General features: G+C 39.5%; 1 protein-coding gene across 1 annotated transcript in view; it reads left to right on the forward strand.

Moving 5' to 3' along the window:
* Positions 1–23015, forward strand: part of megf11 (multiple EGF-like-domains 11) — a 77638-nt gene that overhangs the window by 32642 nt on the left and 21981 nt on the right. The window contains exons 7-11 of the mRNA XM_028585147.1: positions 15933–16179; positions 16312–16432; positions 18525–18661; positions 20494–20706; positions 21163–21337. Coding sequence (XP_028440948.1) covers positions 15933–16179; positions 16312–16432; positions 18525–18661; positions 20494–20706; positions 21163–21337 — 893 coding nt within the window. The remainder of the gene's footprint in view (positions 1–15932; positions 16180–16311; positions 16433–18524; positions 18662–20493; positions 20707–21162; positions 21338–23015) is intronic.

A 23015-nucleotide genomic window follows, 5' to 3' on the forward strand; every position in this document is an offset into this window, starting at 1 on the left:
TGACTCGTGTGAATTATATGTGCTGTAAATCACTGTGCTGAGACTTCAGCTGACTGACGGTGAGTCCATTGAATGAATTGTGGCACATGCACTATAGCTCACTTTACTGCTAAAGATAGACAGACACACATACACACAAATGTTGATCACAAGTTAAACATTATTAAAATATTCTCACTAAAAGCAACAACCACAATCTTTTGAACACACACACACACACATCTCTTTATAACATTTTCTGAACATGTAAGCCTCATTGGCCCAGTATGCAGATTGACTTTGCCCGGCTCTGAAGATTTTTTGTACCATCCCATTAAGCAGGATTTATTGTTCCCCAAGAGCTCACTGCTCCATTACCTTTGGGAGAATGCCTAAAATGTGTGAATGTGAGTGTGTTTTCTCTGATATAACCTGAGCACAGAAAGCCGGTGAATATAACGGCATATCATGGTGATGTTTAGGATGATGGGATCATTTTGAACAGAGTAGATCCAGCATCCAGTCTGCTGGTTAATATCACTGTGATGCTTATTTGTCCGTAAGAGAGAGAGTAAAGAGGCCCTGGAACACACTATCCAGTCTGCATAGATGGCTTGATTTAATAAGGACTTTAAAATGCCTTATCTTCTGTCCTTAAGAGAAGGTCAGTGTGTCTAAAATAGCTGAAATGCTATGATAACAGTTTAGAGATAAGATATCTTTTGAATACTAATGCAGAACAAAGCTGTTTTAGACTCATTTCACAGTCCATAAGTCACACTTGATTTGTGGTCCAGTGCTGTGTTTATGAACTTTGTAAGCAAAGATTTAATTGATTTTTATTGATCATTGCTTTTGATGACCTTTTCACAGTTCTATTTAGTCACTATTTAGACTGGCATTGTGTTAAAACACTGCTCGGCTTTGTTTTGTGAAGTCTCCAGCAGTGCCAAATATTTTCTTCAATAATATTTTTTTTCCATTTTGATCAGTGACACTGTGACCCTTTAAAGCGAAGCAGTGTCTTTTGAAGTCTGAAAAGGTAAAACTACTCACTGTACAATGAAAAAGAGAAAGATTTGAGAAAAGTCAGAATCTGTGTAGGAGAATTGTTTTCTTCCTCTTCTGTCAATCTTATTAATCAATTAAGATTAATCACTAATCTCTTGTGACCCATTGGTTGAGTCCCAACCCCAAGGTTGTAAACCACTGATCTAAAGTGGACCCCAACCTTTTTGGCTTGTCAACAAACGATGTCTACTTGTGACCCCTCATAATCGGTTGTATTTGTCTACTAGTTGCAATGAGTTCAATGAAAGTGTGATTTTTTATTTATTTATTACTTGTTTTGTTTGCATAGTTTTTAAAAGACTATAAACACCTAAAATTACCAAATAATTAACAAGAAAAATTTACAATAATTTAATATCTCATATTTCGTGACCCTTCAGATTGAATTTGCAACCTAGGCGTCCAGACTCCCAGGTTGGGAACCACTGGGAACCGTCTGACAGTGTCTTTTGTTCTGCAAAATATTTGTTATAGACACCAGTATCATCTCTCAGGACCTTGCGTTCATGATCATTTTGGTCAGAATAATAGCTTATCTGTAACTCTGTTCTTAGGTATCATCACATTCCACTGGAAGCTGTATTGCAGTGTCCTTGGTTTGCTTTGGCAGTGGGAGCATATTAGCAGTCTTTCTCAGATCCTCTGGTGCACCTGCAATCTCCTGATGTTTAACCCTGGACTTCATTGGAGTGTTGCAGTGATTACAGGCCGTCCTGAGGGACATCGATTGTCCTGCTCCTCCTAGGCAAGCCCCACACAATGCTGACGAATGAACTCGTGGCCCCGCCAAGTCCAATTAACTGTCAGTGCCGCATCGACGAGCTCCTCCATTTGTTGAGAGTGAAGAAAAACAAACTTTTAATCAAATTTGCCTCCGGGCCCTAGGGTATTTGGGGTTGTATTTTGCATTCCACTGTGTTCTGCCTCGCCTGCAGTCGTGCGACCCTCTCAGAAGGTTATATTGCATGTTGTTTGTGTAAGATAGCAGAAGGCCTGCACCTTACTTTAATGGCAGCCATATCTTTCCACTGTCTTAGACTGATGAATCATCCAGCACTAGCATCTTTATATTATATAGTCACAAAGCAGGAAAAGACTAGGAAGCTAAGTAAACTCATATATAAAATGTATTTGCACACACATGCATTGTTTTATAGTAGTGCTTTTGTCTGTGAAATTACAGTAGAGTATTGTATCTTTGGTCTGAGTTTAGAGGATTTTGTCACCAGAAGATGTTTTTTCCATGACTGTCAGTTTACGGAATGTGTAAAGGCACCGTTTGACTAGTTGATCAATATAAGCTCAGGTTGCGATCTTGCAGAACAGTTTTCTGTTCAAAGCATTACCATCTCCACAAGTACCCTCCGTTAATTCCACCAAGGTTGAGATAAACAAATCTACTATCCCCTTCTCTGATTAGAGTAATGCAGACATTTAAAGCCCAGAAATTCAATTCAATTTGTGTTTTTTTTCCACAGAGGAAAAAGGAAAAGGACAAAACGCGAAGAGACTCTATCGCATTGCTCGGGTGTACTAAGTGAAACAAAGAGATTTAGCTTGCGATCTAAACATCGACAAAAGGGCATCTGGATGATAAGGATCGGATTTTAGAGGAAATGTAATCATTACTAGACACAAGGATGCATTCATTGAGGATCCAGTCTGTGGTGTGCAGAGAGTGATCCAAAATTAGTTGCAAAGCTGAAACGAAAAACAAGGTCAATGCCACTGAAGTTGTCATTTTGAACGGAGCAGCCGAACATGCAGACCTATAGGAGTTCATCATGTCCTGTAGCATGCACTTCATTAACAGCCTTCAATTGAATTTAGATGGATAAAAGACAGAAAATGCTGACTTACTGGTTCAGGCACCCACATTCTCAAAGTGAGGAATCCCCCCTGAGAAATTAGATTTGTAAAGAAAGTTGACACCATGTGAATTTCTCAGCCTCACACTTTAGACATTAGCTTGTATTATGATTCTGGGACTCACTTCCATTGCAGGCGAAAGGCATACTGTAGTATGAATGACAAAATTGCCCTCAGCCACAGAACAAAAAGAGGGTTAAGGTCCATGGATCAATATCACTGGTCCTTGCCTTGACTCTGAAATCAGATTTTGGATGGATTTTTTTCTCTCTTTCTTTTGTTTATCTTCTGTCTGCCCTTAAACTAGACAACTTAAATTTAATCAAAATCGACCAGTGATTAAATCGATTGTTGCGCTTGTTTTTAAATATTTTAAATGTTGTTCCGTCACTCATACTAAACATCATGTGGACTGAGATTCAAGATTTATGCCCCATGCTGACAGGTGCCGGAACCTCCTGCTCCTCCCAGATGGCTCCATTCATTTCTTAGCTGCCTCTTTAATGGCAGCATCTTTCTCTCCCCCTCTCTTTTTGTCACACTCTTTCTCACTCTCTCTCTCTCTCTCTCTCTCTCTCTCTCTCACACACACACACACACACACACACACACACACACACACACACACACACACACACACACACACACACACACACAATACTCCCCAAGTTGCTGTTGTATACTTTTTACTTCACTTTGACTTTGAGAGGGAGAATAATTCATGGGCCTGGCAAGTTTCAGAGACAACACTGCTTTCAGAGACAGCAGTTCATTTGAGATAAACTTCAAGATTTCCTTTTTTTCTCTCCAAAAGGTCTGTATTATCCTGGAGAGATGATGGTATAATAGAAAAAAACGTACTGTAATTTACAGTTTTTCTATGTTACGTAATCAAAGGCAAGAGATGTTTTCCTGTTTCTGTCCTTTCATATTGTAGCTATCTATCCATCCACTGCTGCTGCTCAATTGAGCATTATGCTCTGCCATAGCTTTCAAACTTCTATTTTTCACATATTTGAATATTTCACAGGATCCAGTGCTAATTTATAGGCTATTACACACTCTCTATCCCACATTCCAGCCATGTTTATATAAATATAAATCCAGCAGGAGTTTTGGAAAAGTTAAACTGATACATTTTAGTATTTCATTTGGCTTCTTGTTTGACATTTTAGATCCTATGCACAGTATTATGATTGCACAGATAAGTAAATGGAGGCCAGTAAAAGTCTTTGCTTTTTAACTTTCGTTGTACAATATAACCTGTCAGTCTGTTGGCATTACTGGTGGTCAGGAAGGTAGAAACTCCTCCAAAGATTTATAGCTTCATGATGGGCATTTGCATAATGTGAGATCATTAAAAAGCAATTATCCTTGTGTTTGTGTGCGTGTCTGTGTTGTTGGGATTAATTTGGTAGGTGGATAGGCAAACTGATTGTCCGTCTTTAAACTAAATCATGTTTGTGTTTACAGCAAGCGACTAATCCATATGCTGTGAAATGTTAGACACATAAAATCGTTAGTTTGAGTAATCAACTGACAAGTGCTGTTTGCTTACACTCCACGGAAGGAAATGGTCAAAGGCATACAAACAGAACAAATAATAACATCCATTTCATTCATACACCTCTCTGTGTTAATTAATAGTGTTATAATGCTCTTCAACTCTGCCCAGGATAATAATCGTTTAACTCTAATTTCAGTTTAGTTTAGTTAGTTTTAGTTTGTTCTCATTGTAAGTTTGTATTTCATTTGTAGTTGTGTTTGAATGCACAAGTTGTGATTTGACTAAATAGAAGATTAGGGGTGTTAACTGACTATTGGTATTAGATCACATTATTGATCATTGACAGCAAAGAACCACCAAAGTCTTAAACATTAAATTCAGGATAATGTGTTTCATTTTCTTAAACCTTTACAGTATTTGGAGCAAAGACTGGGTCTAAGAAAAGATATTAGGCCCTGAAAATGTATTTTCTCAATCAGGGTCTTACTACGAGCAACGTGACCAACACAAAAGATTTTCTGCCAAACTTTAAACAATGTTGGTTAATACCTTCTTTTTACAGTCTATGGTTATTACATGAGAGTTTGTGCTCTTCTCAATGGTTTGATGTGGGTGGGAGATTAGCTGAGTTTTTGAGTGGTAATCTCTTTTTCAAAGTTTTACTGCAACTTTGATTAATTGATGTGTTGAAGGTTATAGGGAAACACCTAGATTCAAAACAAGTTTTAGAGGCATAATAGCAGCAATTATTTTGCCCTATCCGAAACCTTGTCAAGTTTGAGAGGCAGCAGTGCAAAGTTTACAGTTTGTTCCTTCACAGAGAACAACGTCTGTGCTGTTAAGCTTGGATTCAATCCTGTCCTGCAGCACAACCCTTTTCTATTCACTGTCTTTTTCCAAATATTTGTATTTTTGCCACTGTTTGTATTCGTAGTTATGAGAGCAAACTACAGAAATCACCTCACCACATAAACCACAAAATAGCAAAAATATGTTTGCAACATGCTGAGCATACTGGTAGTCAGCTGTGAATTGAATCATGCTGTAGGAGTGGTTTAAGAAATGTCTGTAGACGTTAGGGTTAGTCAAACCCTAACCCTGTCATGAATTCAAGCTGACCACTGTTCTCTCTGAAGGATTAAAGGGACACGTTTCAAGCCTAAAGAGGTTTTGAGCCTTTGGTACTAAAAAGACTTGAGGTAATTAATACAGACGTACTCATATCGGAAGACAACAACAAAAAGTTTTCTCTGTATTATTGTTTTAGGTAGCTTCCTAGATCACATTTTCTGTGTTTGACTAGTTTTCACGTTAGTATTTGTTCACAAAAATAACACTACAACCATTGGTGATTTTATCCAGAGTTAAAGAGGAAATCCTTGAAATTCTAAATCTTAAAGAAACAAATTAATCAAGTTAATGTTTACAAGTGACATTTACACTCTAGGCTTTACAAACCGTATCTAAACTTAACTTTATGGTTGTTTAGTGTTGGTTATTTGTGCATAAATGTCCCTTGTGTCAGAAACATGCTGAAATTAATGTTTTTTCCGTTGGTGTGACATTGAGAGTGTGCTACTCTGAGGGGCTTGGCCTGACAGCTGTAGGCTGCAGGTGTCCATATAATGTGACAGTGTTTGGCGATGCAAAATGATTGTTGATGTTAAAGAATGTTGAAACGTCATCTGAATAAAAGAGAAATGCATAAGTGTGCCACACTGTTTTCCTACTTTCAAGTCTGCTTTCAGTGATCAGTACCTCACTACAACCCTTGGTGTGTGTTACCTTTCCATTTAATTTGTTTGGTGATGCACCAAACAAAACCTTCCTTCATAACCTGCTATTTTCAGTACAGCAGCCTGGCACGTACATAGATAATTAATGTCATGTTGATGTTAAAACAGACTGGTTTAAAAAATCTCTTTCAAGCTCACACCCCCTGATAGCAAGTCCTAGATTCACCTCTGACGGTCACATGAAACTCTCCTTATACAGTAATATTAACAATATATCAAAATCTGTTAATGAGTTGAATTTTCTTCGTCATGGCCACTGGATGACTACAGAAGTGACACTATGCACATACTGTAGAGGTGCACTGATTAGTAGCCACTTATGTGTCACAAAATTTAAATACCTGAGCCCAATAGCCCCTTCTCACAATTTAGTGCCTTTTCATTTTTTCAAAGATAAGTGCCCTTCACTTATTGTTTGTTAAATATATTGTACACATGAACAAATAATACATCATCTCGAGCTTTTGTTAGGGTAATGGGATGTGCCTTCTCTAAATGTGGTTTACCTGCAGTGGTCCAAGAAGTAAATACCTAAAGAGGCACAACAATAAATACCCATTACAAGTGAAAGTTTGCACAAAAAATATTTAAGTATCAAAAGTAAAAGTATACTTGAGTAAATGCACTTATCTACTTGTTGCAATTTCAAATTTTTTACATCCCCAGCACTTTTCAAAGAAACATTCATGTGTTATTCTACCTTGATGCTGATGGGGGTGCCCTCCTTAGCCATTTTACATCAGTTGTTTGTTACTATATATATTGCCCCATGGCACATTCTACTTCATCCTAATTAGAACAAATAAATACATCAATCTGTGCAAATTAAGTGTTTTTGTTAGGTTAATTATTTTTTTGGATGTGCCTTCTCTAAATGTGGTTTACCTGCAGTGGTCCAACTGAAGTAGACTAACGTATTCTCTGATTGCATTTTCTAAAGTAAAGGTGTTGGTTTAGTAGTAATACCACATGCAAATGTTTTATTAGGAGGGGGCTCCATTACAATATACCGTGAAACCTGTTTGTCTTGGTCAAAAAATATTTTTCTGTATCAAAAGTAAAAGTATACTTGAGTAAATGCACTTATCTACTTGTTGTGTACAGATAATCTAAATTGTGTTTACAAGCACAGCTGCATCATCACCACCACAGCAAACATTCATGTAATAATTTAAAATGTTCAATGGTGATTTCTGATTGCTTCGTTTCCGACTGTGGTCAGAAAACCATGATCCAGGGCCGATTTGAATAACGTCGCAAATGAATGAACTTGGCTTTCAGTCTGGGGTCTGCACAAAACTTAAACTTATTCCACCAACTCTGCTCCGGTCGCAGCTACACGTCTGCTTCCACTTTCTCTATCTCTGTTCTGCCCACTTTACACACACACACACACACACACACACACACACACACACACACACACACACACACACACACACACACACACGCACTGAGCTTTCTTAAAGGAGCCGCAGCAACATTTTAGGCTACAACAAATGCCTTATCGCGCTGATGTGACCGAGCCCAACCCGAACCCGAACATAATTTCTAAATATCCAAACCCGGCCCGGCCTGTCGGTTATTGTCGGGTCCCGTCGGGTCCCGTCGGGTCCGTCGGGCTCCACACTCTACTTGGTCAACCACTGGCCCTGTTAACCCTGTTAGAGCTGTGCTGCCGAAGAGCCGGCTGGCACCTGCACGGCTCTTATTGATTAAGGTTCACATTCGGAATAGAACTTGGACAAATGATCAGATCCTCCTTAGGATAAACAACCAGGCAGGACTTTTTAATCAGTAATGTATAGTTTTAAAAGAATTAAGTTATCCACTCATTAGTTTGTGGTTCCAAATAAGCAATAGTCAGATCTTGTTACTTGTTATTGAACTGCAAGGCGGTATCAGGAGGGAGCATATGGTGCATTATGGTGAATGGTCTGAGCAGCAAACTCTGTTAAGCGAGTCTCTGTGTTGTGGGTTAGGTCCTGTGCTGCTCTTTCCCCCAGGGGAATGTGAACACACAAGGGCTCGGCTAAGATGAATTAGGGCAGGACAAATGACACGCCCAAAAGCAGAAGCTGCAGCACGCTGTTATTCCAATTCAGCAAAACTGCCCCCATGATTATTGGCAGTTTCTTCTGTATATTTAGAAATTCATTTGTCAAGCTCACAGGGATGTATCTAAACTGTTTACTTGTCGTGTCTGGGTTTTCAGAGGACTAATAAATAATAAGTGTAAAAGGTGTCAGCAGAACATAGAGGGGACAGGGGGGCCTGTCTTGTAACGTATTGGCAACTTTTACAGCTGCAAGTTTAACAAAGCTGAGAGACATTTATCACTCAATGCAAATTTACCACTTTACACAACAATCATCACTTTTCCCTCAAGACCGTGGTACCAGTCCTGTCGTCTTTTCACTCTATTAGTCTGCGTCATTGAGTCAGGGAGCTGTGATGAATAGCTGAATGTTGAGTCGGGCTTTTATTGAATAACTCCTATTACAAATAGCTCATATTGACTGAAGAAGAGAATATTACACATTCCTTTGTCAGCTAAATTGTAGGCAGAATTGTTTCATTGTTTCTTTAAGAATTATCATTTTAACATTTGAAAATCTGTAAAGAAATTCCGTTCTTTCATGCCATTTTGAAATGGTTACTTGGCTCATATTTATTCTGGTCATAGAGTGTAATTTGAAAATTCAGATCTGTCAAGGAATAATAAGAAAATGAACAAAGCTTAGTGGTACAAATTGTGAATCAGAGGTGCACTTTTCTCATGAGCCAGTGCAGGAGACTTGTCAAGACAATGAGTCACGCTGCTGTGCTTTGCCACGAGCTCTGCTGAAGAGGAAGCGAGGAGTGAAAAGGCTCTTAGGAGCCAGAGCATTTTGCCTTCTAATGTTTTGTATGAGTTGAGTTATTCCCCAAGTGTCAACAGTGTGTGTTAATAATAGTTATGTGACAGTGAGTGATTCAGGCAGTGTGGAGTGAAGTTGGGCTGTGTGCCAAGTATTCCAATAGCAATAATGTAGTTTTCCTAGTTAGAGTTGGCAAAGCAGCAAGCAATTGTCTGCACCCACCACCTCGAGTGGCCAGCGTTTATACCAGTCCTGTCGTGATTCAAATTGAAGTTTGCTTTTGCCCTGCGTCCAGCTGAATGAATGAGGTTTAAAACGCTGGAGCCATTTGAATGGGGAGAGATATTCTATGTTTAAAGAACTTGACTCAGGCCCTCATTTTGAATTTAGCTTTGAGAGGCTTTCTGTGGCACTGATTCCCCCACGTAGAGAACAGTGACAAACATTTTGCTGAAGAGGCCAAGTTGATGAGAACTTCTGAATGAAGTCAGCTGCAGAAAGCAGTTTGGTTGTAATCATGTTGCAGCTAGCCCCTGATCATGCAGACTCTTGAGTGCACTTCAAAGCTCAGCACCACCACGATGGCGCTCTCAGCCCAGTCTTTGGACATCACCGTCAGAAGTTTACTATCTGCCGGTACCCCTCAACGTGATCTGTTTTGTTCCAGCTAAGGGGATTAAACCCAGCACCTTGGGATTGGACCTTTCCCTGAGTGTGAGGTTATCCAAATTCCAACTGTTATGCATTATGAGCTCTGAGAGTTCGGGCTGACTAGTGTATGTGTCCTTTGTTTAGGCTCACTGACCCAGGCCAGGCCAGTTAATAGGCAGGAATTGCGGCTTCTCTAGTTTCTGATTTGTGTGGGATTCACTGCCTACACACCATAACCCACATGGGGGGTCCTTATCACCTCACACAATTTAGCTGTACTCTCTAGAAGCTGACACCTTCATGCTACATGCTACTTTCTTCTGCTGTTTCTCTCTGTTTTTGCCCGCAGCTCATCATGAACTCTGACTCCTTAATCACAGTTAAATGCTGTCAGAGCTGGGAAGTGAGAGACTACTGGGTAAAGTTTGAGAACCTCTGTGTAGGAGAGAGACAGCGAGATAATGGGCTTTGCTCTCAATGTGCTGAGGCCTCTAACTGCAAGCTAAAGCTAAAGAAGGTTTAAAACTTCAAATGGTAACATTTGTTGAGCTCCTAAGCACCAGAAAAGTCTGCAAATTAAGCGCTGGATAGATTTTGCTTTATTTCTGTTTTTCTCTGCTGCTCTGGGAATTTTTTACTGACATATTTTGAGTTATACATGTAGTAATATAAAATGCCCTCTTTATGAATGTGGTCAAGGTTTGAAGCTGAAACCAGAGGGGATGATGCCTCCAGTTATTTAGGCACTGCCTGTTTTTGTACTGTGCCTCAGCACAGTCGAGCTGAGGAGGCTCTGATGAGTGCTTATAGAGTGCTAAACCAAGTTTCAGCTAAACTGCTCATCCATTACCCCGGCCGCCTGCACACATCTCAGATTTAATGTGCCAGGGTCGTTTGCGTGGCAGCAGCTCAACCTTCAGGGAACTCATTCATGCCAGACTGGAGGCCAGGAGCAGATTAGATCAAATCAATGTGAGCCCTGTAATGTGGCGTCTTCTCTGTCCGAACACAGAAGAAATACTGCACTAGCCTAGAGTTTCAGGACCCCCTTCAGAGCAGACCTGTCCGTAACATGGATGGGCTCATCATCTTCCTGCTGCGTACCTGGAAAAACAAGCTTCAGTGCCGACCGTGAAACAGGGTTCATTAAGCTCCCACTCTGGCTGATCACAGCTCTGGCAAAGTGAGCATACAAAGAGGGGGTGTAGTGTCTTTACATTTACAACTGAATCCGCGATGATGTGAGAATCAATAGTGTAATATTCACCGTCCTGGCTGCTGTGTCGGCCTAGATCTCAAGCTGGGCTTTTATGTGAGGCAATACAGCTACTGCTGCTGCTGAGGGACATAAGGCCATACCAATCACTTAAATCACCACTAGATCCTCGAAAGAACAATTACCATGGTGAGAGTGAAGACTGTCTGCTACCCCAGGTCAGTGTCGATTGTTCTTCACATAGCAGCCGGTTGTTCATTTAACCTTGAAGATTAGCTATTTGCTTGCAGTTTATGGGACTTATTGAGTTTGTCTAAATGGAGACATCCCCTGAGGAATGTGGTTTGCTTGTTTTACATCATTCCCTTAGTTACCCCTTTGTATGTCACTGAGCTATTTACATTAACCCATGTAAAGCGTCTAGGTTATATAACTTAACCAATTTTCATGAGTGCCAATATTACAATACAGCTAAGATGACACATTTTGTCTTTCATTGTCACTTAGGGATGACACCTCTGGGGTCTGTGTATTTGCACATTCGTCACAGAGAATGAACATTGTCTCATCCAGGTGTTATTCCATTAAATTGAAGCTTTCTGCATTATTACTCCAAGTGCAATACAATTAGTCAGTTTAAAGTACATTTAGAAAAGTTTCTCACCAGAACTACAGCAGTTTGGTAGTTTCATTTCCTGCAGAACCTTAAGATTTTGACAGCTGATTGCTGAAGTTGCACCTAAAAAAAGGTGTTAGAAGACACACAAGTAACAAACTGTTATATGTAAAAATCTTTGCATCTTTGCATCCTCTTTAGCTCTTCCCTTTCGTCACTGAGAGGTGTGAACAGCTTGCACATTTTCCTTTTTTTGCAGATTGATGTTAGGGTGTTGTTCATGCATTTCTCTATGCTGGTTGTGGTATGTCAACATCACATATACTCCGTCTGGTACATTATATACTATATATACCAATTTCTGAGTGACAGAACGATATTTTGCACCTGGTAGGTCATTATCATTTTACTTGTTAGTAATGCAGAGTTTTAGTTACCCTATTACAAGTGAAGTAACATAAATTTGAATTGAAACACATTAAACCTGCGTCTCTCCTCATGTAATGCTGTATTTTCTTTACCCAATGTATGTTTGTATGTACCTTGTAAAGTGCTTTGTTGGTTTCTTATCTGCGCTCTATAAATAAAATTGGATTGGATTGGATATATTTTTGATATTAACACTAAATGAAATGGCTCAATGTGTAATGTCAATAAGGCAGAGTGTAGTGTCAAAATCACTCTACTGTACAAAGCTTGCCTCTTTCAACATTGTTATGCCTGATTTTTAACTATGGTTGAGTCTATAATGGTTGAGATGTATTGATTAATTATTCAACAGAAAATTAATCAGCAACTGTCTTAATAATCATTGTTTAAATCAATTTGTAAGCAAAAATGCCAAAACACACACTGCTTCCAGCCTTTTAAATGTGAAAATGTGCTGTGTTTCTGAGCCTCATCTAATAGTAAACAGAATATATTTGGAGTTTTTCACTGTTGGTTGGACATAAGACATTACCTTTGGCTCTAGGGAATTGGGATGGCAATTTCCACTATTTCCTGACATTTGATACACCAAATTATTGATTAATCAAAATAATCCACAGCTAAACTGAGAATGAAAATAATAATTGCAGCCCTGCTGCTTTCATCAACCTCTCAACAGCTTTTTTAAACAAACAAACTCGACTAAACCCGCTATATGTTAATAACCTAGCACCAAATGACTGGCACAGTTGGCTAAGGTTAGCTGGTGAATATAGGAGCTGTCTTAGTTCCTAAAGAGGTCCAACTGGATAAGGAGGGGAGCGGTTAATGTTCAAAGACAGTTATTTTTCTCAAAGTGACATTCATTGGTCTGTCGAGAATAGGGCTGAACGATTAATTGCATTTGCGATAATATCGCGATATGTTAAAACGCGATTTCCTAATCGCAAAGGCTGCGATTTGGTCTCGATTTGATGACTTGCGATTGCAAATCAGTCTGCACTACGCAGAGAAAGCATCAACTTAGCACGCTAACGCTACACTGTACCTTGAGCTGATCTCTGTCATTCAAACAATTCTGAGTTGAAGTTTAAAACTTTTACAACCATTTTAATAAAATGAAGGGTTTTGCTCGGGCTCGAGTCCATACATGCAGTTAATGGATACAGGCACGCAGAACTGAAGGCCCGGTTGGTAACAAGCTAGCTCTGATTAGCGGTTAGCTCCGGTTAGCGGTTAGCTCCGTTATAAAGATATGGGTGGAGGAGCTGCCACTGAGAGGGGTAACAATCAGACTGATAAATGACGGTTCGGGGAGCTTTCACAGCAGCGTGGCCGCGGTCTTTCAACGGTTTTATTAGTACAGTTAATAAAAAAAAAAAAGAAAAAAAAAAGCAAGACCACCAGCAACTAACGTAAAGATAGCCTCTCTGAGCTAGTGCAGTGATGACGGTGTCGGCACGCAACTTCACGAGGGGGAGGGGCTGGAGGCAGCCAAGAGGGTAAGCTTCGCTTCAGAACTCAAGCCATCATGGCGCCATTTTGTTGCTAACTGGCCATCACCTCCTGTTAGCATTCCGCTGACCGCCATTTTTTTTTTACGTCACTTGACTGCGAATAACTTTACATCTGAAGCGTTTAAAGACTCTATTTGTCCGTTGTTTAGTTCCAAAGAAACACGACAATGTATAAAAGGCTCCATTACCTTGTACCTCACGTTATGGCTCCGTAGCAGACGTTTTTGTAAAAATAGGCTAACAATTGTGTCATAACCAAGTGACTTACTGTCGCATAGTAGAGGAATTACCGTATAGTACAGGAGAAGCTCGCAGGCAGTTTCGACTTACATGAGATGTTTAGGTTTAATTACTAATGTTAACTAGCATGTTAGTGATCAATAATTAGCCTGTGCCCATGTTATCTCCTTACATACACCTACAGTCTCCGTATTTGTAAGATTGGGAATGATTGAGATTTCTCTTGGCACAGCTACCAGAAGACTTACAACTTTCAGACACGTTGCTCACGTCACATTCTCTCAGTTGGAGGCTGCGCAGTAAAGCTGGCCATCACCGGAAAAGTGCTTCTAATAGCTTTCACTGGTCTCCGTCCAGAGCAACGGGGTCTGTTGGTCCATTATATACTGTCTATGGAGGCAGCTCCTCTCTGTGCACTGTAAAAAAAATGTGTGTGTGTATGTGTGTGTGTGTGTATGTATGTATATGTGTGTGTGTGTGTGTATATGTATGTATATGTATGTGTGTGTGTGTATATATATATATATATATATACACACACACACATACAGTATTTAACTGTCTAGTGTGTAATTGTGTGTTGTTCATACTATACAATGACTTATTGTTTGTCTTTGTTGAATAATACAGAAGAAAAAGAGCTTAAAAAAATAATCGAATATCGAATCGCAATCGCAATATTTGGGGGAAAAAATCGCAATTAGATTATTTTCAAAAATCGTTCAGCCCTATTCGAGAAGGACATTTCAAAAGCTTAACTTTGCTCATGTTTTTTAGATATATCAAATAAAGGTGCAGTATCGTGTATCATAATTAAATCAATCTGTGATGTTTTTGTCTAAATTAATGAGGGAATATACTGTACAGCCCCAATACAGTACCGCAATGTTTAGTTTAGTTAGTTTGTAAGTCGAAGAAGAAAGAAAATCAACAAGTATGTGATAATCCTTACTATTACTAATATTTATATTGTTTGAATGGACCTGTCCAATACATCCATATGTTTAGTGACCTAAAGAAAGAAAAATTAATAACTTGATTGAGCAACCTGTCTGTAGAGCAGCTGCAATGTTTGTCCCGTGCAGTGTATTTTTCAGCCAGAAGCTTTCTTTAGTCACTTCCCTTAGGTACCAACAGGTATGGTTACAGTTTGATAAATGTTTTGAAAGGTTCTTATTGTCATGCAATATGAATTGTGTTCTGCTGTGTTGCTGGTTTTACATTTGTCTTACAGAAGCTTCGTACATACCAGAGGAGTGTTTGTAGATGTGAATTAAAAGCTCAGTGGTTACACACAAACAGTCTCATTTTGATTTCTGGCTCAGATCCTTTCTGTGTGGAGTTTGCATGTTCTTCTGTATTTGTGTGTCTCTCAATGTGTGCGAGTGATTGTCTGAAGCTCTGTGATGGATAACAACCTGTTCCTCTGCTTCTCGCTCAGGGTATGGTATGCTTGGGTACCCTCCTTCAGCCTATGACCCTGAGCAGAAATGAAGACAGTTAATGAATTTAAAAGATATGGCTGGTGATATTTTATTTTTTTATTTTTTTTTATTATTGTGAAGAAATCCCATGAAAAAACCAAGACCAACAATTTGTATGTCGGTAGCCCATTTATTCTTACTGAAGACGTAAATTGGGTCATGAATAGCCTATATGTTTTAATTTTTTTTATTCTAAATGATTTCACGTGGCTCAAACAGCTGGCACTGTAGCTTTCAGCAAATACTCAAACAGGAGAATTTAGGACGCCCAGATAGCTCCTCGACGCAGCGTGCCCGGGTTCGACTCCGACCTGCGGCCCTTTGCTGCATGTCATTCCTCCTCTCTCTCTCCCTTCATGTCTTCAGCTGTCCTGTCAAATAAAGTCCTAAAATGCCCCAAAAATAATCTAAAAAAAAGGAGAATTTAGTGTATTTGTTGATCCGCTAGTGAGTATCAGTAGCGGAAAGCCATCAGGCTTTGGCTGCACAGACAATATTAATAGGATCATTTCATTATTGGTTTTGATCTTTTTGTTGGATTTGTTGACCGTAAAAAGAGTAACACATTTACCTTAAAAACTTAAAAGTCAATAATAAAGGCATAGGCTGAATATGAATGTCAAGAATATCATATGCATATTCTCTTTTGTTTTGTTACTCTGCTCTGTCTGATGCCACTTCTCTCTGTGCTTGCAGGCTGTGAGAGTGACTACTGGGGACCTCATTGCAGTAATCGGTGCCAGTGCCAGAATGGAGCTAAGTGTAACCCCATCACAGGTGCCTGTGTCTGCACTGATGGGTACCAGGGATGGCGATGTGAGGAGCCCTGTGAGTACGGTTACTATGGCAAGGTTTGCCAACTACCCTGCCAGTGTGTCAATGGTGCCACCTGCAACCATGAGACAGGAGAGTGCATCTGCGCACCGGGGTACTCAGGGGCTTTGTGAGTATTAGCAACATATGTATTCTTTTGCAACTTTCCCTTTGGTGTCTATGAAATATATATGTTGGTGTGCCGTTGTTTGCCCCTTGTGTTGTGTCTGAGACATTTGACTCTTGACTTGTGTGGCGACAGCTGCGGAGAGCGCTGCCCCTCCGGAAGTCATGGGCCTCAGTGTGAGCAGAGCTGCCCCTGTCAGAATGGAGGAACGTGCCACCACATCACTGGAGATTGTTCCTGCCCCATCGGGTGGACGGTAGGTCACATGAGCAAAGGGGAAAAGGCAATGAGGAAGAAAGGCCTGAGGGAAGGAAAGGGTTCAATATAGTTGGTGTTCAAGGAGAATTTTTTTTTTTTATATCTCTAATGTAGTCTTTACAGCAGAGGCATGTTGAGACATGTTGAGAACATGGACCTGAGGATCAATATGCTGTTATCAATTATAAATGAGAATGTGGGATTCTCTGCTCCCTGCAAGAGAAAAAGAATCAGAGTGCCTGGTGGGGAGGTTGTGCATGCTTTCTCAAACCCTTGTTCACAAAGTACTGTCAAGTGAACATGGCCACCCACAGTCAACAATATAAAGTGTTATTAAGTGTACGAGTGTTTTAAAGCAACGTTCCCGGTTGGATTCCAGCTTTGTTGCATGACATCTTGCTTGCACTCTCACATGTCTGTCTCTACTGTCAAACTATTGAATAAAGACAATAATGCAAAAACAAAATTGATTATGCTTTTAAAAAGCACTTTTTTAGCATTCCTTTAAATCAGGAGTGGAATATACAATCACTTACGGTATAAATAATTTTATATTGCAGTATTTATGAATTATCATTTTATATGTCACATTTATTAATTATTTGTGTTTGTTATCCAATTTAGCTGTAAAGCCTTCCTGCGTACAGTGTTTCCTTTAGGATTTCTTTCAGTAGTGGGGGCAGTTCCAAACACCCCCCCCCTACGAAACGGAACTGACACTTTGCTGCAACACAAACAAATTGATTCACCTCTATTCACACACACATACAATGAGGCATATTTTCAGTTGTGATTGAACTGTATTTTTTTTTGTTACAATATAGGCCAACTTTGAGCTTGACATATAGGCTAAGCAGTCTGTAGCAAATAACAATAAACTCACTATTAATGACATTATCTTAATGCAGTGTAACTACTTCAGCATGTAAATAATGCACCTAAAATACAAACGTTCTCCAAACGTTCTCCGACATGCACTCTAACAATGCAGCCCTATTTCTGATACCGTGGGGGGCAGAAATGTTGCCGTGGGGGGCCGCTATGGTCAAATCAACATACAACACTGTGCGTATTGATTTGCAACACAATTACTTCAACATATTTCTATTCTCTCATGCTTTATATCATCATATTGCCCAAACCTACTTTTAAATCTATTTCTTGTCAATACACCAATGATAAGTGGTTAACCAGTACAATAACAATATTTTGAGTATATTCTAATTTCTACCATGGTATGGAGGTCACTTTGGACTTTCCATGTGAAGATAAACTATACATTAATTTGAACTTTCTATAGATAATGTGAAGAAAATAGTGTCAAAGCAGGAACTGTGTTGTTTTAAGTAGTGTTGTTAGTTTAGGTTATTTTTGATATATAAAAAGTAAATTTTATATATAGGAGGATATATGGCACATGCCTAGCCTGGTTGACACCAGACCCTGGGTCTGGGGAAGGTTCATTCACAGCCCATTTCCAAAGGGGCGTCACCAACGGACGCCGCTCAAATGCCTCTGGGCGCAATTTGATAGTCCTTCAACCAATCAGACCAACGATCCGGGTGAAGTAGCAGCGACCACAGCATCAACCTGTTGCTGCGCTTTGGTGGTCGTCATGTTGAATGTAAACAAAAAGCTGCTTGCCATCGCTGCGCTATCGTCATCGTGTAAAACCCGCCTCAATGGTTGTAGTTGGTGCCTCGATTTGGAAAAATTGGAAGTAGACCTCAACAGTCCCGCCCACAGCCGATTACGGAAGTAAGAATACAATACAATTTCAAAAAAGGTCTACCATCGACGGTTACGATTTTATGTCTTATACTCCAATTGTCAATGGAGAAATTGTATTGTATTCTTAGCTACTTCTGGAATCGGCTGTGGGCGGGACTGTTGAGGTCTATGGGCTTGAATGGGCTCTTGGCCAGACGGACTTGGAGAGCAAATCTCAAATTTGCTGGAAGTTCGTCAGGGTTTTCCCAGGCTAGCACATGCCAGGAAAAGAAAGGAAAACTGTAACCAATTTCAGTCCTGACGAAGTACTGTAGTAAGTGATGTATCTCATATGGTTCTTTGCTGGCTTTTCTTCAAAGGGTTCAGTTTGTGCCCAGCCGTGCCCTCTTGGCAAGTACGGCATCAACTGCAGCAAAGACTGTTCCTGTCGTAATGGCGGATTGTGCGACCACGTCACGGGGCAGTGCCAGTGTGCAGCTGGCTTTAGTGGAAGCAGGTTTGCAGCTGACACCTCTTGCAGACAGACTGCTGAACTATTATGCACAAAAGCCCTTTTGTGAAGTATTTTGGGCAAACTTTTGTACTCCTCCTTTGAAAATAGGTCAGATAATGGCAATAATGATTTATTGATATTAGTATTAAATACAAAGTGATGGTTTCATGCAGACAGTTACACATTAAACAATCACTCATTGACCTATTCTCTTTGTTGACGTCCAAATTAGACACAAACCTGGCTGTTCTTTCAAAATAGAAAGGAACTGCTAGAATAATCTCACAGTCAGGAGAAATAAGCATTTATAAATGCCCATTAGTCCATTTGAAGGTGGATTGGAAGCTTTCAAAATGGGTGTTTCTGTTTAATTAATCTTCTACTTCATTCTGGCCTGCAAGGTTTCATGTCTTCAGCCTTCATCCTCCTTCACTCCCAGCCTGCCCATTGATCTTGGTATGGGCTACATGCTGTTTGGATTCTGGTCATTAATTATAAGTAATGGGTTTATATTAAGGTCTCATTGAAATCCACAGATCTTTTTAGTTCCCAATGCCTGCCAGAGCAGCCCAGAGCAGACTGGGTTTATTAGTTCAACTAAAGAAATTGTCTCTTGGATAGAAACACTTTCTCAACACGACCTTTCCTTTCCTTTATTATTTTGCAAAATTGCCCTCATTCATTTTGTCAGTGGCAGGTGAATGAACCTGCCAGGAATAATCTGAGATTTTGTTAGCCCCCGCCCACTCCTGTCTAGTTTAATAATACCATTGTGCCCTGATAAACTAAAGCCGGGGTAATTTAAACATGAAACATAACTTGCCCATTTTGTAATGTAATTGAGCTATTTGTAATAGCTTTGTTAGACTCTTGAGATTGATACTCCACCAAGATTGTATAGTTAGGTCAGTATATTTAAGTGAAGATAAAATCCATTTTCTGATGTACTTCAGTTCTTCATGTGGAGCAACTCTTCAGCAGTTCTAATTTCTGTGGTTAATGACGATTACTGAGTCTTCACTGCCGACAGCAGGGAGCTGCTTTTAGGCCTCCCCTGTCATGTACTCGTTGAAATTAGGCCATTTCAGTCTTGGACTGTCATTATTGTCATTATATATTCATTATTTAAACTTTTAAATATAAAAAAGACTATTAATAACTACTATAAAAGACTATTAATAATATCATTTTTTAACTATATTTCTATTTTCAAATACTTACACAAACTTATATTGTACAAAACCATTGTCATAAAAGTGTTTGTAATGCACACAGTTAGTTATTACTATTCATCCTATATTGTCGAAGTGTAAACAATAACAGATTTTAAAACACTAACTGAGAATTTCAGCTGGCACAATTAATCCAAAATGGATATTTAGTTTTTATCATTTAAACATTTTAGTTGTTTTAATATGCAGGCTGTAGATTGTGCAGCAGTAACAGTAGTGGTGGTAGAATGAAAAAGTTAATAACACCTTATAAACATAATTTTATTGATTAATTGCTAAGGTTATAAAATTTCCTAAAATAGTGAAAAATTATGTCAGACTAAAAAATGACTTGTTTTGTCCAACCAAAAGGTTCAAACCAAAGATTCAATTTAACTGATGAATATTTAAAACAAATTAGCAAAACTTCACATAAACAATACATGTATTATCACTGTTGCTGTTGATTTATTTTTTGTCGATCCACTAATTAGTTCAGCTGTTTTCAATGTGTCACGTGTACTTAGATGCTTTAACATTTGAATTTCTTGTTACAACTCTTTACTCAATTTTTTTTAACGTACTTTTTATACACCAATTTAAAAGGCTGTTATTTTCGTCCAGGTGTCAGGATGACTGTCCTGTCGGCACCTTTGGCCCGCAGTGTAACCAGAGGTGTGAGTGTCAGAATGGAGCCAAGTGTCACCATATCAACGGAGCCTGTCTGTGTGAAACAGGATTTAAAGGCCCTAATTGCCAAGAGAGATTCTGTCCCCCAGGCCTCTACGGCCTCATCTGTGACAAGTACTGCCCCTGTAATACCACCAACACCGTGAGGTTAGTGAGACATCAGCGCAAGGTTGCACACAGCTTCCCTCTGACCAAGCCCTAAAGCGAAGCCACCTGTATCTCCTGTAACCTGCTTCATCTTAGCTCTAAGCCAGTACTCATTCTGAAGTCTGGACACCTCTTAGCCATGTCATCCAGTTAGCTTTTAATCGCGACCTTTGCTTCATTCATAATTTCTCAGCAGCATTCATAGTTAATGCAATGTTAATGCTCTGATTCCTGCTGGAGTTGGGCACCGACCATAGAAGTCATTACAGAAAGAAGGAGAAAAAAGACACCTCATCTATCTGAGACAAGCACGTAGACACATAGATGGATGAATTGCTATTGCGCAGACTTCACACTTTGACCCTGCTCACGAATGAAGTGTTGATACTCTCCGAGCTGAAACTTTGCCTCAGTCTTCTTGTTGTTGTCTCATCTTTCTTTCTCATTATGCTGTAGCTGCCACCCGCTTTCTGGTGAATGCACCTGCTCTGCAGGATGGACAGGGCTTTACTGTAATGAGACCTGCCCTCCTGGAAACTACGGAGAGGGATGCATGCTGCCTTGTAGCTGCACCAACGGTGGTGACTGCCATCCTGTTACAGGCACTTGTATATGTGCCCCTGGGTTCATGGTGAGTAGCAGATCTGCTATGTAATTGTGCTTTGGTCAGTGGCTGCTATCATGGTCATGTTTTATTGTTATTTAAGATGTTATATGTTTTATTGTTATTTATTTAATTTTAATTTGACCTTTACTTGGTCTTATTAGATCTAAATCTCTTTTTAGGGAGAGCCAACATGCCAAAATGCTAACCTCAATTATTTTACACAAACCGACACAGAGCCAACCTTCACTGGAGGAAGAAGAGTTAGGAAAGAAGAAAGAATAGAAGAATAGGAATGCTTTAAATGTATTAAAACACATTGAAATGGAAAAGGAGGAACAATAAACACACAAACACATTAAAACCCTTGAACATCAGTCTTTAAAATGTCTTAAAATGACTTTGTGTTTAAAATGATTTAACATTTTGCCACTTTCCTCTATCTTAATTTAATGACTGCTATTATGCTCACATTATAGACTGACAACATGTACATATGTTGTTGATAACATACATTGTTCATAAAACTGTCATAGGTTAATTGTCATTGTAACCTTGCTCCTTGTAATATTTGTTATACTAATGAAAATCTGTTTCATTAAATAATAATGATAAAATGAGGTCTGTGTAAGGGTATCAGTATTGTGCCTATATCTAATGTAGCTCTTTATTTGTGAAGGTTGTTGCTTTGATTTATATTTCATGTTATTTGTGGCCATAGTAAAATGTTTGCGTCATTGTGGTTGTAATGTTCTGGAAGTGGTCCAAGTATTACTTTAGAACCTTTTTGTACACAGGCAGACAGAAGCAAGGTGAGACATTTCATTATTGCCTTATTATGGATGTGCTCTATTGCACCACAAGAAATTCCTTGCTAAATGATTCATTCTCTGGTCCAGCCGTTTGCAGACATTAATAATCAGTCGTGTGTATTTTATAAATACGGTTGATACGTCTTAGCTTGTGGCATCAGAGAGACAATAGAGAGTGAGAAGATCTATATTCTGGTAAGATCAATTGGAAGAAAATTGAAACTTTGACCTATATAAGTTTCCATTTTAGCAGTTTTTGTGCAGCCACAATGTCCCTTTTGCAACTGTCAAATTAGGTGGCTAACTTCAATCAGTTTTCCCATTGTATTTCTTGTCTTGCAATCTGAAGTTACAGAGCAACAGAGCCTGAGAGGGTACATTTCTGCCAACATTACATTTCAGTGGAAATTGCCTGTGTCTTACAGCGGGCCACTGTGGTGAATTGAGCTACCGAGCGGGGCCGCAGACTGTGTCTTAATTTGCTCCACCTGTTCTCTTTGGTGGCTGCTGGGAAGGGCTGCCAGATCCATTAAACAGACCTAGAGGGCAGGAGCTGGATAGAAAAGGAGGCAGTCAGAAGGGAACAGACACAGCTCATAGAGAGGATTGGTGTGTTTGGTGTGTGTGTTATAGGGAGAGGGCGAGTACACATGGTAGTTTTTTTATAACAAAAAGCTGTTGCTTTGCAAACAACACTGAGGCTTTGTTAGAAAGTTAGAGCTGTGATTCTTGCCTTTACCTGTGAATGTGTAAATGTCACATGCATGGCACATGCATCATTATCACGCATTGGGGCTTTTAAAATGTTATTGATGATGGTGTTGCAGCTATGATTGCAGGTGAAGTCACTTCCTCAGGGGACAGATGATAGGACTAAGCCTCCTTGCTGTATC

Source organism: Perca flavescens, chromosome 8 (genome assembly GCF_004354835.1).
Source record: "Perca flavescens isolate YP-PL-M2 chromosome 8, PFLA_1.0, whole genome shotgun sequence".
Lineage (NCBI taxonomy): Eukaryota > Metazoa > Chordata > Actinopteri > Perciformes > Percidae > Perca > Perca flavescens.